At 43.8% G+C, this 16,520-nt stretch overlaps 1 protein-coding gene across 2 annotated transcripts in view; it reads left to right on the plus strand.

The window, feature by feature from the left end:
• Positions 1–15,852, plus strand: part of TRABD (TraB domain containing) — a 53,451-nt gene extending 37,599 nt beyond the window's left edge. The window contains exons 7-10 of one of the 2 annotated variants that reach the window (XM_034767610.1): positions 2,285–2,424; positions 5,286–5,458; positions 9,489–9,600; positions 14,195–15,852. In XM_034767610.1, coding sequence (XP_034623501.1) covers positions 2,285–2,424; positions 5,286–5,458; positions 9,489–9,600; positions 14,195–14,372 — 603 coding nt within the window. In that variant the 3' untranslated portion in view covers positions 14,373–15,852. The remainder of the gene's footprint in view (positions 1–2,284; positions 2,425–5,285; positions 5,459–9,488; positions 9,601–14,194) is intronic. The other variant, XM_034767618.1, reaches the window with a different exon arrangement.
• The last annotated feature ends 668 nt before the right edge of the window (positions 15,853–16,520 follow it).

Below are 16,520 nucleotides of genomic sequence, written 5' to 3' on the forward strand. Positions count from 1 at the left end.
GGAAGGTGGCCCTTCCACTTAACGAGGCCATCATGAAGCTGATCTGGCACACTCCAACCCCCACATGAGGTGCTATTTTATCCCCACCCTGGGAGCTGAATACTTTTTCTCCCACCTTGCCCCCAACTCCGTTACAGGCAGCTACGGAGAGGGCTAGGGCACAACATCAAAGGACCATTGACAAGGACTCAGAGGTTGGAAAAAAGTCTTTTCCTCTATGGGCCTGCAATTCCATATTGTTAACTATCAGGCCTTGCAACAATATGATTTTAACAACAGTTCCAGGCTGGTGGAATTTAAGGACAAGCTCCCCTCTAAGGACAGAGCCCAATTTCAGACCTTCATAGAGGAGGGCAAGTTAGCGGCTCTCCAGACTGCAGTAGATTCAGCAGATGCAGAATCGAGAGGCCTGGCCGCTGGTATAGTCGTGAAGAGGGATTCTTGACTACAGTCTCAGAGTTTCTCCAGGGAGATGCAGAATACCATACAGGACCTTCGCTTTGATAAGCTGAATCTCTTCAGCGTCCAAAAGCATGAGTCTCTAAAGGGCTCACTAAAGGACTTGAGATCGACTTTACGCTCCCTGGGGATTTACACTGTGGCCCTGAGGAGGAAACACCAGAGATAAGCCTATAGGCCAAGGCATTCTACCACTAGTGTCCAGCCAAACCTCCACGGAAACATCAGAGGGATCAGAGGTCTTACTTCTTAGCCCCTATATCACCACGACTTCTATCTGTTATGAGCTGCCTACTACCCTGATGCCACCCACCCTTTCCCCCATTATTTTTTGGGGCTGTCTCACACAGTTCACCCACAATTTCGACTTGATCACGACAGACAGTTGTTACCCGTCAAGGATTATCCATCAAGGATACTCCATTGAGTTCCTTTCCTTCCCCTGTCACAAACCCCTTTCCCAGCCCTCTTTCAGGGACCACTCTCTCTCAAGGTTGCTCTTCATCAAGAGGTAGACTCCCTCCTGTAATGAAAGCCAATAGAGTGTGTCTCATCTCAGTGTCAAGGGAGAGGGTTCTATTCCCTGTATTTCCTAGCCCCCAAAAAGATGGGAGGTGGATACGCATCTGGACTTTCAGCAACTGAATACCTTTATTCAAAAGTCAAAATTCAGGATGGTTACATTAGTGTCAGTATTTCCCTCCCTGCAAGAGGGGATGTGGTTCGCACCTCTTGACATGAAGGACGCGGACTTTCAGGTGAAGATTCATCCCTCCCACAGAAGGTTCCGGTGTTTTATGGCGGTCCAAGAACATTTCCAGTTCAGAGTTCTCCTTTTTGGGATAGCAACAGCACCCAGAGTGTTTACAAAGGTTTTTTTCTATGGTGGCAGCCTAAATGAGACGTCAGTTACAATTTTCCCATATCTGAGTGATTGGCTCTTGGCAGGTCGCTCCTGCCAAGAGGTCAAGTTGGTGATGGTGTATCTGCTCCATCTTCTAGCAGCCCTTCATCGGAGCCATGCTGGACTCTGTTTCTGTGAGAGCTTTCCTTCCAACAGAAAGACTTCAGTTAATGAGCAGCCTGATAGCATGGATTACTTACAGACCAAGAAATGTGGTTAGAATGTGCCTTTCACTTTTAGGCCACGTGGCTTCGCTTTCGTGATACCATTTGCCATCCTTCATCTACAGTGTCTACAGGCCTGGCTCTGGTTGGCCTACTCAGCAGACAAAGGTCACATTAACTCCAGAGTGACCGTTCCAGCCAGAGTCATCGCCTCCCTCACCTGGGTGGTCGAACCCAGAGAGAGTGAGAGTGGGCATTCCCTCCAATGCTCCTACCCCCAGAGCCACCAACATAACAGGCACTTCCCTTCTGAGTGGGATGTTTACCTAAACAACTTCACTGCACAAGGTACCTGGACTCCACAGGAGGCCAGACTGCACATCAATGTATTAAGTGATAGCAGTCCACCTGGCTTGCAGACCTTTTCTCCTGCTTATGCATTCGCTCCATATCCAAGTGATGTCAGACATCACCGTGGTCCTTTACATAAACAAACAGGGCAGAGCAGGATCTCTTCCCCTTTGCCTAGAGGCAGTCAGGCTTTGGCGCTGGTGTATAGGAGCCAGAGGAGATAAGATAGGGACCACACATCTCAAAGAACTTCCACTCACCTGTAAGTAACCTCCATTTACCTGATATTTAAGTGTGACAATATTTGCCCTTGTTTCCTTAGTGTTCTTTAGAACACTTAGGTTAGTGTAACTAGTAATGGTGTCCTAACAATCTATTAACAATTAATGTGTACCTTCTCTTGCAGGCTGGTAAAGTACCTTTCTGTAAATTTCATCTTGGGGACAGACCCATCCCTGTTACGTTTAAGAGAGCCATCGCTGCACTTTCTTTCTGGCAAAAAGTCAAGCTTGCTTGGGGCCTCTGCTTCTTATCTGACCCAATCAGGTATGAATAAGTGTTTTTAGCTTTATTTGAAAGGTAGATTGTAAGTACCCGCTTGAAAGGTAGATTGTAAGTACCCGCTCCTGCATGTTGCTGAACATCCTCAGTTTCACTTCAGTCGGAGCTGAAAGTCCTCAGCAATCTGTCGGAGATGATTGGGCCCGAAATCAGCCAAAAGGAAGAATGATCCGTAACTTCTTATTCACGTTCAGCCTCCCCTGCACCCTTTGGTAGAAGGAGGGATTGTGACAGGGACAAAGTGGAGCTGCACTGTGCCAATTCGCAGCTGTTTTATGGTTCCTTAGGGACCATAGCCTGCTGTCATATTTCAGCTTGAGAACTGAGATATGATTACCAGCTCTCTATGCAAGGACGTCTTGGCACAGGAGAGAATATGGTCCGTAACCTTTAAATGTCTGACTGTTCTGTTCATTAATATCCCCCTTTATAAAGGGTTTTTGTTAGCTTTCCAGGAAGTGTTACAATAATGCAGTGGTTCCCATTCCCATTATTCTGTCTGTGGATTTTTCCCCCTCCAAAAAAATGGGTAGGGTCAAATTTGGCTCCACCTGAATTGGGGCCAAATAACTCTGCAAAAGCAGCATTAATTTGCATGGCTCAGGAGTGCATTCCTAGATGCCCTGGCAATTTACTTGTGCTCCCAGCAGATGTATAATGGGGACATACGGAATTCTACCTGTTTCCTCCGATTCATTGCTTTGAGGGGATCCATTTGGAGTTGCCCTTCTGTTCCTCTCCCTGTGCACACTCTCAAATGCTCTGTGTTGTAGTGACCAATCTTGCTGCTTCAGGGCTGCTTGACAGGCCCCAGGAGGAGCAGTGTCAATAATGCTCCTTAACTGGGCCGTGATGGTAGCTCCTTCCCTCAAAGCTTTGGCACGTTGTCTCAGGTGTGATGCCAATTTGTATACAGTAACTCCTCACTTAAAGTCGTCCCAGTTAATGTTGCTTTGTTGTTACATTGCTGATCAATTAGGGAACATGCTCGTTTAAAGTTGTGCAATGCTCCCTTCTAACATTGTTTGGCAGCCGCCTGCTTTGTCCACTGCTTGCAGGAAGAGCAGCCCATTGCAGCTAGCTGGTGGGGGCTTGGAACCAGGGTGGATCGTCAGCCCCCCATCAGCTCCCCACTCCCCTAAGTTCACTGTGCTGCAGCCGCCCAGCAGGCTATCAATTGCTGGCAGTTCAGCTGTCCCTCCCCCACTGCCATCTGCTGCTCCTGCCCTCTGCCTTGGAGCTGCTCCCCGAGACTCCTGCTTGCTGTGCGGGGGGGAGGGGAGGAAGACGGGGGTTGTCAGGGTGTCGCCCTCCCCCCTGCTCCCTGCACCCCGCTTACCCCATCTTCCATAGAGCAGGGGGGACACTCGACAGGGCTCAGGATGGAGGGAGCTTGCTGGCAGCAGCTGCGGTCTCAGCAAGCTGATCTAATTAATAAGGCAGTGTACTTAAGAGTAGGGTCAGCTGTACTTAAAGGGGAAATGCGCATCTCTCTCTCTCTCTCACAGACAGTCTGTGTCTCTGTCTGTGATGCTGTCTCCCCTCCCTCCATTCCTGCTGCCTTGTAGATTGTGAGAGTTAACCCTTGAGAGCTCAGCCAATTGCTAGTTCATCATTTAGCAGTAAGGCATTCCCTGAGAAATATCCCACCCTCTGACTCCTCCACCTCAACCAAGCTTCACAATCATCATCACTGTGTACCAGTATTAAATTGTTTGTTTAAAACTTATAGTGTGTGTGTGTGTGTGTGTGTGTGTGTGTGTGATATAATATATATGTTTATATATATATATTGTGACAGACCCAGACCAGTGGGGTACAGGAATCTGGTAGAGGGCAAATATACTGGTCACTGGATGAGTAGTTTTCTGTTCCCTGAGTGACCAGAGCAGGGGCTGCACTAGAGTAATCAGGAACCTGCTAGAACCAGTTAAGGCAGGCAGGCTAATTAGGACACCTGGAGCCAATTAAGAAGAAGCTGCTAGAATCAATTAAGGCAGGCTAATCAGGGCACCTGGGTTTTAAAAAGGAGCGCACTTCAGTTTGTGGTGTGAGTGTGAGGAGCTGGGAGTGAGAGGGTGTGCTGCTGGAGGACTGAGGAGCACAAGCGTTATCAGACACCAGGAGGAAGGTCCTGTGGTGAGAATAAGGAAGGTGTTTGGAGGAGGCCATGGGGAAGTAGCCCAGGGAGTTGTAGCTGTCGTGCAGCTGTTACAGGAGGCACTATAGACAGCTGCAGTCCACAGGGCCCTGGGCTGGAACCCGGAGTAGAGGGCGGGCACGGGTTCCCCCCAAACCTCCCAATTGACCTGGACTGTGGGTTCTTCCAGAGGGGAAGGTCTCTGGGCTGTTCCGCAACCCACATGGTGTATCTCTGAGGCAAGAAAATCCGCCAATAAGCGCAGGACCTACCAAGATAGTGACAAAGTTCCTCCTCTATATCTATATCTATATAGGTCTTTTGTCTGGTGAAAAAAATGTCCTTGGAACCTAACCCCCTCATTTACATTAATTCTTATGGGGAAATTGGATTCGCTTAACATCGTTTCACTTAAAGTCACATTTTTCAGGAACATAACTACACCATTAAGTAAGGAGTTACTGTATTTGTTTAGCTTCCCATGAGTAAGGTGTAATGAATGACTTCTATTGAATAGCTCTTACATGATTGACCACTTTCTTTCCCTTTCACTGAGTTCAGACACACTGCTTAGAATATGAGTCCATAGGGAGATAGTTTTGCTTTCTTAGGAGGTACAGGACTCGTATAATTTTACAAGTCAGCATGTCTATATTGGACTTTGAGAGCATAATACAGACATTGGGATTGTTTCTCTTTCTTTCAGTAAAGATGACGTGGAGAAGTGTAAACAGAAGGATTTACTGGAGCAGATGATGGCTGAAATGATTGGAGAATTTCCTGATCTCCATCGAACAATTGTATCGGAGCGAGATATTTACTTGACCTACATGTTGAAGCAAGCAGCTAAGCGAATAGAACTACCTCGTGCTTCAGAAAGTAATTGCTTTAAAGCGGATATATAACTTGTGTTTAGCAAGCAATATGTTCTTAATGTAGTACTCCAGGATTTTCCTTCCTCCCGGGAAATCTGAAAAATTTTGCCGTCTTGCTTTGTAGACACGTACCATGTGTAATAAATGAGATGTCTTCATAAATTATAATGCTTAAAAAAAAGGGAGAATATTGTTAGATTAGTATGACAGCCTCTTCTACCAGTAGAATGAAATTCTTAGCTTTATGAGAGTGCTTTGAATAATGGATTCCTCCTTCCCATCATGCCTCTGTCAAAACAGGAAAATCCTAATTAGGCTGCTAAAGTTTGAGAAATGCAGGCATCAATATTACAGCACAGGATGGGACTCAAGTCTTTTTATAAAAGCAATAATATACTTCAGGAGGGGTGGGCAGACTGAATACTCTAGTCTCTAAAGGCACTTGGCTGTCACTTTTGTGATCCATAATCCCTTGGGATGCATAAGCATAATAAGTTATGGGTTATCTTATATCCAATATCTTAAGAAGATATTAGATGTAACTTTAGTGTAGGTCCACCGAGACTGTCTCCTGTTTTTAAAATTTCACAAATATTGCACTTGGGTCCCTGCTGCTCACTCACGTGGTGTTTCCTCCATGCTACTAGCTGGAGAAGCAGCGGAGTGAAACTGTTTTGCTGTCAGTCCCATTTGGGTCATGAGGGAAGCAGTAGGTGTCAAAGCAACATGTGAATGGTCTCCTTCTACTGTGGGGTCTGGAGTTCTCTGAGCAGAAAGGGGGATAAAACTTTCCTCCCAAATACCTCAGCAGTAGTGGAGGATAGTTTGTGCAGTTTCTCTGCATGGCACTTCCCATGTGACCCAAGAGGACCAGAGTGAAACTGCTCAAGATCACATCAGTTTTGTTCTGCTGCTAGAAACGCTCTATGCAAGAACAGCACAGCAATGGCCTCATGCATGATTGAGCCTGGTGATGAGAAATAATGGAGGTAAAGGGGATGGGAGATTAGATTCCATCACTGAAAAGGAGATGCTACAAGGGACATGAGTAGAAAGGGGCTCCACCCAGGTCCTGCTCTGCATACTGGGCCCTCAACATGCTGACATGGTGGCTCCTGCTTCTCTTGGTGCTGGAAAGCAGGATGGGCCCAAGACTTACCATTGGGGAGGGGTAAGGAGCAGGGACTGTGGTGGGGGAAGCAGGGACTCCTGGAGTTTGGGAGGGTATAGTGGGGGGCTCCCTGGGCTGGGGCTCCAGCCAGGGGGTGGGTGTAGTGGCTTATAGGCCCAAGGAGTCAGGCTGAGGGTGGGCAAGGGAGGGTCAGGCTGGTGGGGGTGGGGTTCCTGGGAGGGGAAGAAGAGAGGTCAGGCTTGTGGTGATGGGGGGACACCTGGGAGAGAGAGAGAACAGGGGGTCAGGATGTGTACATGGCGGTGCGTGGGAGGGGAAAGTGGGTCAGGCTTGTGAGTGGAGGTACCTGGGGGTGGGGGTGGCACCTGGGAGATGAATCAGCAGGGAAGGCAGTGGCCATTTTTTTGGGTCTCTTAGAGGTCACAGCCCTATTTGGGTTCTGACCAGGTTTGGCCCAGCTGCCCTCTGACCCCCCTCACCATGACTGGAAGAGGGGGGCAAATGTCAGTGAGTGGCACACCATCACAGTGCCACTCAGGTTTGGTACCCTAGGTCGATGCAGACAGGTTTGGCACCCTAGCGGCTGGGCTGCTTCTTAGCTGTCTCTGGGATGGCCATGGTGATCAGGGCCACGGAAGAGATGGGGAACTTCTGGGTGGGGTCTGGTTTCTCAAGTCCCTTTTCAGGATTCAACTCGTCCGTGACTTGTTGGGCCTCCTTGCTGGCACTGGTGTCATGACCCATCAGATGTCTGCTTTGGGGTCCTGGTGGCTGGCCATTATGGCACCCATGTTTCTTCCCAGGGGTAAAGAACCAGCTTTCCTGCTCCCTCAGCTGCTGAAGCCCAATCCCACAATCAGTGTCTGTCCCTTATTTGTATTGATTTGGACCCAACTTGCGTCCAAAGCCAGCTAAGACTCAATGCCCCTTCCCCTTAGGAGCTGGTAAAGTTCCTCTTAGTTCTGCCTGTTTTTCAAAAGGCAGCAGAGTTTCTCTGGCTCAAGAGCCTCCGAAACCCAGTGTACCAAACTACTTGCTCTTGTGTGATTTGTACGGTCTCCAGCAAGTTTTGTGTTCATCAGGATCGCTTTCCCTAGAGCTGCAGAGCCAGCTGAGCATGGTCCAGCTCATTTCTAAATCATGTTGCATAAATGTAGCCAAGTGATTAGCCTACTTAGGTAACGTTTCCTAGACAAAAAGGAGAGAGTGGGTATTAGATTTGTTTTAATTAAATTGCCATGTATATTTAAATATTCTATCTCTATTAATATATTTCATATTTGATTTTTTTAAAGTCTCCTCTGATATAATAATAAATAAATGTAGATTTTTCTTTTATTTGCAGACTATATATATCTCATGCTCTTGTTTAGTTCCATAATGCACAGGGCCCCAAAACTCTCTAATCTGGCCCTGCTGGTGAAGGGGGAGAAGAGAAATAAAAATGGGGGGGAGCATGGAGTAGAGAAAGGAGAGACAATGAAGCAAAGAGTGGAAAGGGAAAACAGTAGGGAAGACAGATAAAAGCTATTGGGAACAAAGAGAGAAAATTCAGAGGAGAGACGAGACAAAGACCTAGGGGATAGAAGAAAGCAGCTGGATTTTCAAGGAGATTGTATCTGAGGCTTTTCATTTATTGAATTGTTAGCTGAAGAAGTCTAGCGCACAAACCACGTGTGTGTGCACACGCGTGCATGTCACGTGCATGTCACAAGCAATTTATGGTGTCAGAAAACACTAGCGTGTGAATTGCTTAGTGAATCAGGCAAAAAGGAAAATCTTGTTTGTGTATTTATTATTTATACGTTGATTTATCCCCATTATGCTCATCCACCATACCTGGCAGAGAGAACCAGAATGGCACTAATTATGTTTCTGAAGTGTTGCTGCAGCATTTACTCAAGTTGGAGGGCTAAAACCTTATGCAATGTTTTGAGGGTCATCTAATCAAATAGGACCTCAAAATTTGCTCCTGTAACTTTGGTGGGCTAAATAGTGAGTGCATATTAGAAGGTGATTTGAGGCTCCTTTTATTTATTTTTGAGCGAGGGATACTAAGTGCTTGAAACACAACTTGGAAATGCCACTCCCAAAACAAAAGTAAAGACAACTGTCAGATGCTTTAAAAATAGGATAATTGCCCAGTCATGCAAAGAGAACCAGGTGGGCCAAACTCTGTACTACTTAGGATCCCCACTGAAATCAGTCGCACTCTGTGTAGACAGAGGGGTCCAGTTTTGCAGAGCTCCCTTTGCAGGCTCAGGGCCCAAATGCGTTTTGCATTGTACCCTGATGACCACTAGACCTAGGTTACCCAAATTCCAAAGATGGTCAATGGAGAGGGACTTACCACTGTATGTGAGCTTCCAACACCAAGTGCTTATTGGTCAACCTTGACTCCCACAGCTGGGTATAACAGGAGAGGAGGTTTCTCATGGGACAAGGTGTGAGATCATTCAGGGCTTTATGGATCATTGCTAAAAACCTTGAATTCTGCCCTTCGAAGCAAATAAGAAGGCAATGCAAAGACTTCACCCAATTTTATGTGCTCATGGCAAGCCATACTGGTGATGAGCTGCATTCTGCCCCAGCTGGAGCTTCTAGGACTTAGAGTACCACTAGAGGTAGTCAAAATAAGTAGGTTTTTATTTTATTTTATTTTATTTTTTTTTGGAGGGGGGAGTTCAAAAGAGAATTTTGTCATTCAAAAATGTTCATGTGTTTTTTAACTTTTTGAAAAAATGTGGTTCATGTTTACTGGGGGTAATTGTTTGAAATTGTTGCCTTGATATATGAGATTAAAATAAATAAATAAATAAAAAGTAAAGATTGCTTACAGTTTGGCAATGTTTTTCTCACTGGAGAAGAGACTGATGTATTTTTTTCCCCTCTTCTCTCTTAGCTGAACCCAGAAAATGTATCCCGTCTGTTGTAGTTGGAGTGGTTGGGATGGGTCATGTTCCTGGAATAGAAAAGAACTGGAACACTGACTTAAACATCCAGGAAATCATGAGGTAACTGTCTCTCCTTTTTGTATGTTGATTTCGTAGCTCCTCAGCTTTACAATCTGCAGTAGCCTTTGTTTTTAATGCTTATGACATCTTGCTCAGGTCACCTAGAACTGTGAGCTACACTGTTACCAGTCTGCCTCAACAAGAGTGAGCTTTGCTGCTGTTAAGCTGTGTGTCCACTCCCCACTTCACCAGCTTGTCTGCCTTGCCAGCAAACTCTTCAGGACTCTGTCAGTCCAAACCTTGCCTTGTAGGTAACAATCAGTGAACCCCAGTTCCCGAGAGACGTCTCTCTGGAGTGTCCAGTCCCTCTCACTGGATGCTGTTATTAAGTTCACTGCCTCCAAAGAGATGGCGCCCACATTAGCTTGTTAAGTTAGCTGAAGATCCACACTTCACAGCAGCACTGAGAAAGTTTTGTAATAACACATGAATAAGTTTATTAACAAAGAACATAGGTTTAAGTGATTTCAAGTAAGAATACGCTGTGTTGTTGTAGCCATGTCGGTCCCAGGGTATTAGAGACGAGGTGGGTGAGGCAATATCTTTTATTGAACAGACCTGAAGAAAAGCTCTGTACGGCTCAAAAGCTTGTGTTCCTCACCAACAGAAGTTGGTCTAATAAAAGATACTATCTACCTTGTCTCTTCAGGTAAGAGTGAAAGAGATATGAAAGGTTACTAACAAAACATGCTTTCTAGTGACTAAAACTTAATGTCGGCAAGTTACAATCCTTGTCTAAGCAGGTCTCTCATCTATAGTCCGTTCCCAGAGACGTCAACCCCCTTGGTTGAAGGATCCACCTTTCTCAGATTTCTAGAGCTCTGGCCTCTTGTGTCCTTTAGTGGTCAAAATGTTTTTTTTGTTTATACTTATAATTCCTAAAGTCCATTGTCTCTGTTTCAAGAGCCAGGAAGGCTTCCTAGGGGTATAGCTTCCATCCCTTTTGTGAATGCTAAGTGATCATCCCCCCTGCTTGCTAGTTTGATAGCTCCGTTTACTGTATGTGTAAATGTACTTCCCTTGTTTCTGGGCTTATCAGGCTCAATTTACATTGGAGACACAGTCAAGCAGGCAAAACAACATTTCTTTGTCTAGGGGCTGGTCCACACTAACCCCCCACTTCGAACTAAGATACGCAACTTCAGCTACGTGAATAACGTAGCTGAAGTCGAAATATCTTAGTTCAAACTTACCGCGGGTCCACACGCGGCAGGCAGGCTCCCCTGTCGACTCTGCGTACTCCTCTCGCGGAGCAGGAGTACCGGCGTCGACGGCGAGCACTTCCGGGTTCGATTTATCGCGTCTAGACAAGATGCGATGAATCGATCCCAGAAGATCGATTGCTTACCGCCGGACCCGGAGGTAAGTATAGATGTACTCTAGAACAGGCTGGGCTTATGCATGCTTGACAAACACCTTTTACAAACATATTTGCAGCACACGTCTATAATTCTTTATACTCTGCATGTACATGCAGCGGGGTGGAGGGATAGCTCAGTGGTTTGAGCATTGGCCTACCAAACCCATGGTTGTGAGTTCAATACTTGAGGGGGCCATTTAGGGAAGTAGGGTAAAAATCTGTCGGGAGGTTGGACTAGATGACCTCCTGAGGTCCCTTCCAACCCTGATATTCTATGATGATTCTAATATGTCATTCATATTTGGGTAGGATACCTTACATGACACTTTTTAGATACAAGTTATGACAACAGTGAGGTGGGGCAATGTGTGTGCCAGGCCTGATGTGAGTAATGGTATGGTGTGCCCTCTGCCAGTTGGTATTGCGGGGCGCTGTGGGTCACAATGCTACAGCAGTGAAACAGTGTATAATACTTGCAGATTGTTCTTACAACAAAGATGAGAGAAGCTGTAAATGGAAAAAAAAATGAACATAGCTGGATTTCTGGGGTGATGCATCTGATCAGAAAACGGTCTTGCCATAGAAGAAAATGTATTTACCTGTGTTTAGTGCTTTTAAAATGAATGTAGGGTACGTGATTCAGAGGTGAAACCTGCAGTATGTGAAACAAGAAGCTTCAAATATAACTTAACCAAAGAGTGAGACATTGTTGACCTCTGGGCTTTGGTTGTATTCAGGCACCACTGCCTCTTGAAGTGCAAAATCAGTTTCTCATAATCCATTTACTAAGAATAGCAGTGAAACTGTGGCAGAACAGGAGACTACAAAGGCTAGCCCCACCTGCTCAGGATCTTGGACAGCTGCTGTCCATGCTGCCATGGCTTCACTGCTATTGTCGCTCAAGCTAGCTTTAATTTTTCAAAGCTAGCATGGGTGTGTCTACATGTGCTGCAGTCACACCTCCGGATTTGCAGTGTAGACATACTCATAGTACCTTTGGAATTCAGCCCAGATCAACAGGTTCCAGAATTTACCATTTGATTCCCTCCCCCCACCCCCCCCTTGAATCTATCATGCCCCGTTATTGTAGTACCTGAGTGCCTCAATCTCTGTAATGTATTTATCCTCCCAATACCCCTATGAGGGAGAGAAATCCTTTTATCCCCATTTTACAGAAGGGGAACTGAGGCATGCAAAGGCTTGCCCAAGATCACATAGGAAGTCTGGGAATTGAACTCAGGCCTTCCAAATCTTAGGCTTGTGCCCTAAAAACTAGACGATATCTTTTGATGGCTGATTAGTAGTCTCAGTCCAGTTGCTAGTGGACAGAGATCCAGATAAGAGTTACAGTAACTGGCATTATTGGTACCTTTGTTTGCATTTTCATTAGTGAGGTTGAAGGCTGAATGGCATGGAAACTGACCTACCTATCTTCATGCCTACACAAGGGATCCCTCTAAGTTAGGCATAAGACATTTTGACTGAACTAACACTACTCAAGGCTGTGACTGTGGAGGAGTTGTCAGTCTAGCATCTTTCATAAGGCACTAAGTTTGCTTAAATTCTCCCGTTTTTTTAATAGTATATATAGGTGTGGCAGAATTTGGTTTTTTAATTTTTTTATAATTTTTATGATATTGATAATTTTTAAGCATTTTTTCAATTTTTATCAGTTTACACTTTAACAGTTGCGGGAAATTGTGGTATGGATCAGACAAAAATTATTTAATTACAATGGGTATCGATTCAAAAAGTGAAAGCTTTATAACTGTTGAAACACAAATTGTCAACGTCACATGTCAAGATATACGAAGTAAATATCTTCAAATTGAGTTCTGATTTAAGCAGCATTTTTCTTACTTTGCCTATCTGTAAGTTTAATTATAACCAAATAATGGAAATAGTTTTGTCAGTTTGTGTGTGTATGATGAAATTGATGTTTACAACCATTTACCGATAAAAATCAAATCCTCCCAAGCCTAAGTATAAAGCAAGTAATAACCCTCGGAGTACAACCATTCTCAAACCCCCGACTTCTTGGCTGGAGGATGAACTTTCAGCTTTCTCAGCATATTTGAGATGCACAGTCTGTGGGGTTATGGCCATGTATTCTCTGAGTATTCGTGCTCGATTTAAAGTTCTCTTGCTGTACTGCAGATACCTTTATTATGCTTCATGAGGGGCAAAGTGCTCTGGAAATAACCTTTCTTAGGATTCAGAATCCAAACATGTATTTCCATTTACAGATTTTTGGATCATCCCATATTGAACTTACTGTTAAGTGCAACCACCTTTGGGTTTATATTCAAAGGTGATTTAAATTAGTTGAGAGGCTGAAAAAGAGGGAAAAGCAACTAAGAGGATGTAAAAAGATGGAAGCTAAAGTAGTTGTATCTCTATTCCCTCCCCCCGCCATGCTCTCTCTTTCTAAGTTGTACCTTTTTCCAACCCCTCAAAATACAAGATCTTGTTTATATTAGGAAACTTATCTTTGTAACTAAATTAATTTAAAATCAACCTAATGACCCTGTGCAAATCTCTAATATATGTACAGATTTAACCCAGTTTAAATCATGGTAATATAGTTTCAATTTAAACCAATTTGTCTGTATTACAGGGTTGCACCAACAGAACTAAATGTAAATACACTTATTTATACCAATGAAACTTTTCTAGTACTGGCAAGTCCTGACCCTCTTTAAATCCTCATACTGATGTTTAACTTATGCCACCTCACACATCACCTTTGATTTTGGTTCTTGGTAGTTAGATGAATAGTCACATTAAAAACAATTCTGTATAGATTTAAATTTCTCCACAATACTCCTGACAACATTCTTTGTGTTTGTTAGGGTTTCTGATGGTAAAAGAGGTCAAGTTCCTAGGGAATTAAAAGTTGTGCCCTACATGACTGGAAAGGTCATTGGTCCAGATCCTCAAAAGTATTTAGACTTCTACTGATTTCAGTGGAAGTTAGGAGCCTAAATACTTTGGGATCTGGGCCATTACCCTTAGATTTGGAATAAGATGTTGGATGTAATCTATGACCTTGAAAGAATCATTTGCTCTGTCTTAATATACCTATTCCATGCAAGGGCTCCTGGTACTAGTAAGGAAGTGTGTTGTAATGACAAACATTGTGGCAGAAATGATCAGCGTTTAATGAAGATAGGGAAGGATCTTTTTCTTCCAGCTATGTGGATGATAACTTTGTCTTTATCACCTTTACTTCAGTGTGCCTCCACCGTCAACTTCGAGTAAGGTTCTCAGATTTGTCATAAAGGCAACAGTTTTCGGACTGATGGGATACGGCTGCTACCGGGTAGGACAAAGGACAGTTCAATTTATTCTCTCGATGCCAACAACACAGAACTGTCTTCAGAGGCTGACGGAAATTAGACCTCGACATTGAAGGCCCAGTTGAAATACTGTCTGGAGATAATTGCAGAAAAGAGTTCTAAAGACAACACATGCTAATTGGGATGAAAAAGAGGGACTGAGGATTCTTGTCATAGGTTCCATTTGATGCTGAGCAGTGCTGAATTGCTGTGAAGTAAATGGGTTGCTATTAAAAGCTACACCAGCTGTGACCTAATGAATAAGTCTGCTTCCTGATAAGTGTGTGGTATGAAAGTACATGATTCCAGTTTGAGGTAAATGAAATATGTTACACATATATATTATATATCATATTATATATTATGTGTATATATAATATATATTTATGATGATGTAGTACAGACAGCATAAAGAGTGTATATTCTTGACTTTTTTCAGAGGAACAGAGCAACATAAGGTAACTTAATTATGTTTCCGCTCAACAGCGCAAGGACACCTCTGAGTAGTGGTTCGGTATAATAATACCAAAGGATCAGTCCTGGTGCTAAGCACCTATAAAATGATTTAGAAGGACATCTTCTTACAGAAAATTTTGTATACATTTAGGGTTTTTTTAAACTTCAGAGCTTTCAAAAAAAAATATCAGAATGGTACAGGCTGTCAGACGTACACCGCCAAGTTTCTTTGAGCCTTATTAAAGAACTGAAACGTTGCCTTTAGAATTACATCTCACCTTAGAGACATCAGTAATCGTTTTCTCCTCTGTTGGAAAGGTACGTACCTTTATCAGCAGGTGTTGGTTAACTTCCAGTGTTTACAGGGCACTCTGTTCCTTTTGGATTCAATTATTTAACCATATTAGTTAGCCAAATCCTGTTGGCTTTAAGTTCAGTATTGTAAACTTTTGAGGCTAGAACTACTGTCTAATTTACTTTTCATGTCGCAAAGCTTTCTTTATTTGGACAATATGTCTGGGGTTGATATGTAGTACTTGACTTTACTTTTCTCCCCCCATACATGCAATGTTTTATCAGTATAATTTTTCAGTGGATGAGTATTTTATCTATTTAATAGAAAGAAAAGCAAAAATCAATTAATGTTTTTAACTAGCTATGGGGTTTGGAGTTTTTTTTCTTTGCTGTTTATAGAATTATGGGTATGACTTCCACTACTGTAAGTGTACATCTACTTCTAATCCTATGTTCATTATGTTTTATAGTTCTTTCTGTATCCATTAGACAGGATTGCCCTTAATTATAAGTGCCCTTGGAAACAAACTGTTCCCTCCCCAATGGTATAGCAATCATAATTGTCATATCGATAATGTTTTAATCTCTTTATTTTGTGTGAAAGAGGTCCATGTGCTACTGGAGCTCGTATGCAATTGCAAATTGGTTGAAGTGAAGTCCATATCCGTTCTTAGGGCCGGCAAAGGAAGCAGGTGCTTGGGGCGGCCAATGGAAAGGGGCGGCACGTCCAGGTCTTTGGTGGCAATTCGGCGGCGGGTCCCTCACTCCCTCTCGGAGGGAAGGACTTGCCACCGAAGAATGAAGCGGCACGGTAGAGCTGCTGCCAAAGTGCTGTCAATTGCAGCTTTATCATTTTTTTTTTTTTTTTTTTTCCCCTCCCCCCGCTGTCTGGGGAGGCAAAAAAGCAGGAGCAGGCCCTGTCTGTTCTGATACCTTTACGTGGGGAGGAGGAGCTGAATCTAAGGGATGGCAGCAAGGAGAGGTTGATTTTGGTTTTCATACAGTTCAATAAGGTTAACAAACTGTGCTTGGTTATTAGTAGGATATGTTTTCAAAGTCTTGGGTGGGGGAAATGTCTTCACACAATCTATTATTTGCCCAAGATTTTTGTGTGCGTATCCTTCATGCAGTGTCTTTTTAAAAGCTTTTTCTCTTTAACCCTAAAGAAATGAATGGCCTAATCCTGTTTGCATTTATGCCACTGACATCACTGGCGAGCTGGTATGTCTATTGGCCTGGTACTCCAGTGCCTTGCACCTTGTGTACTTATTTAGATCCCAATCCAGGAAACCACTTATGGAGATGCTTAATTTAAAGGATGTGTTTAAATCTATCCTGATTAAAACACTTTACTTATTTAAGTGCTTTTCTGAATTGGGGCGTACACCTGTGCAAGGGAGTGTAAAATACTGCCTACTCAGAATGGCTGTATTTCATACTCACTTTTCACAGATGTAAGTGACAATGCAGGA

Source organism: Trachemys scripta, chromosome 1 (genome assembly GCF_013100865.1).
Source record: "Trachemys scripta elegans isolate TJP31775 chromosome 1, CAS_Tse_1.0, whole genome shotgun sequence".
Taxonomy (NCBI): Eukaryota; Metazoa; Chordata; order Testudines; family Emydidae; genus Trachemys; species Trachemys scripta.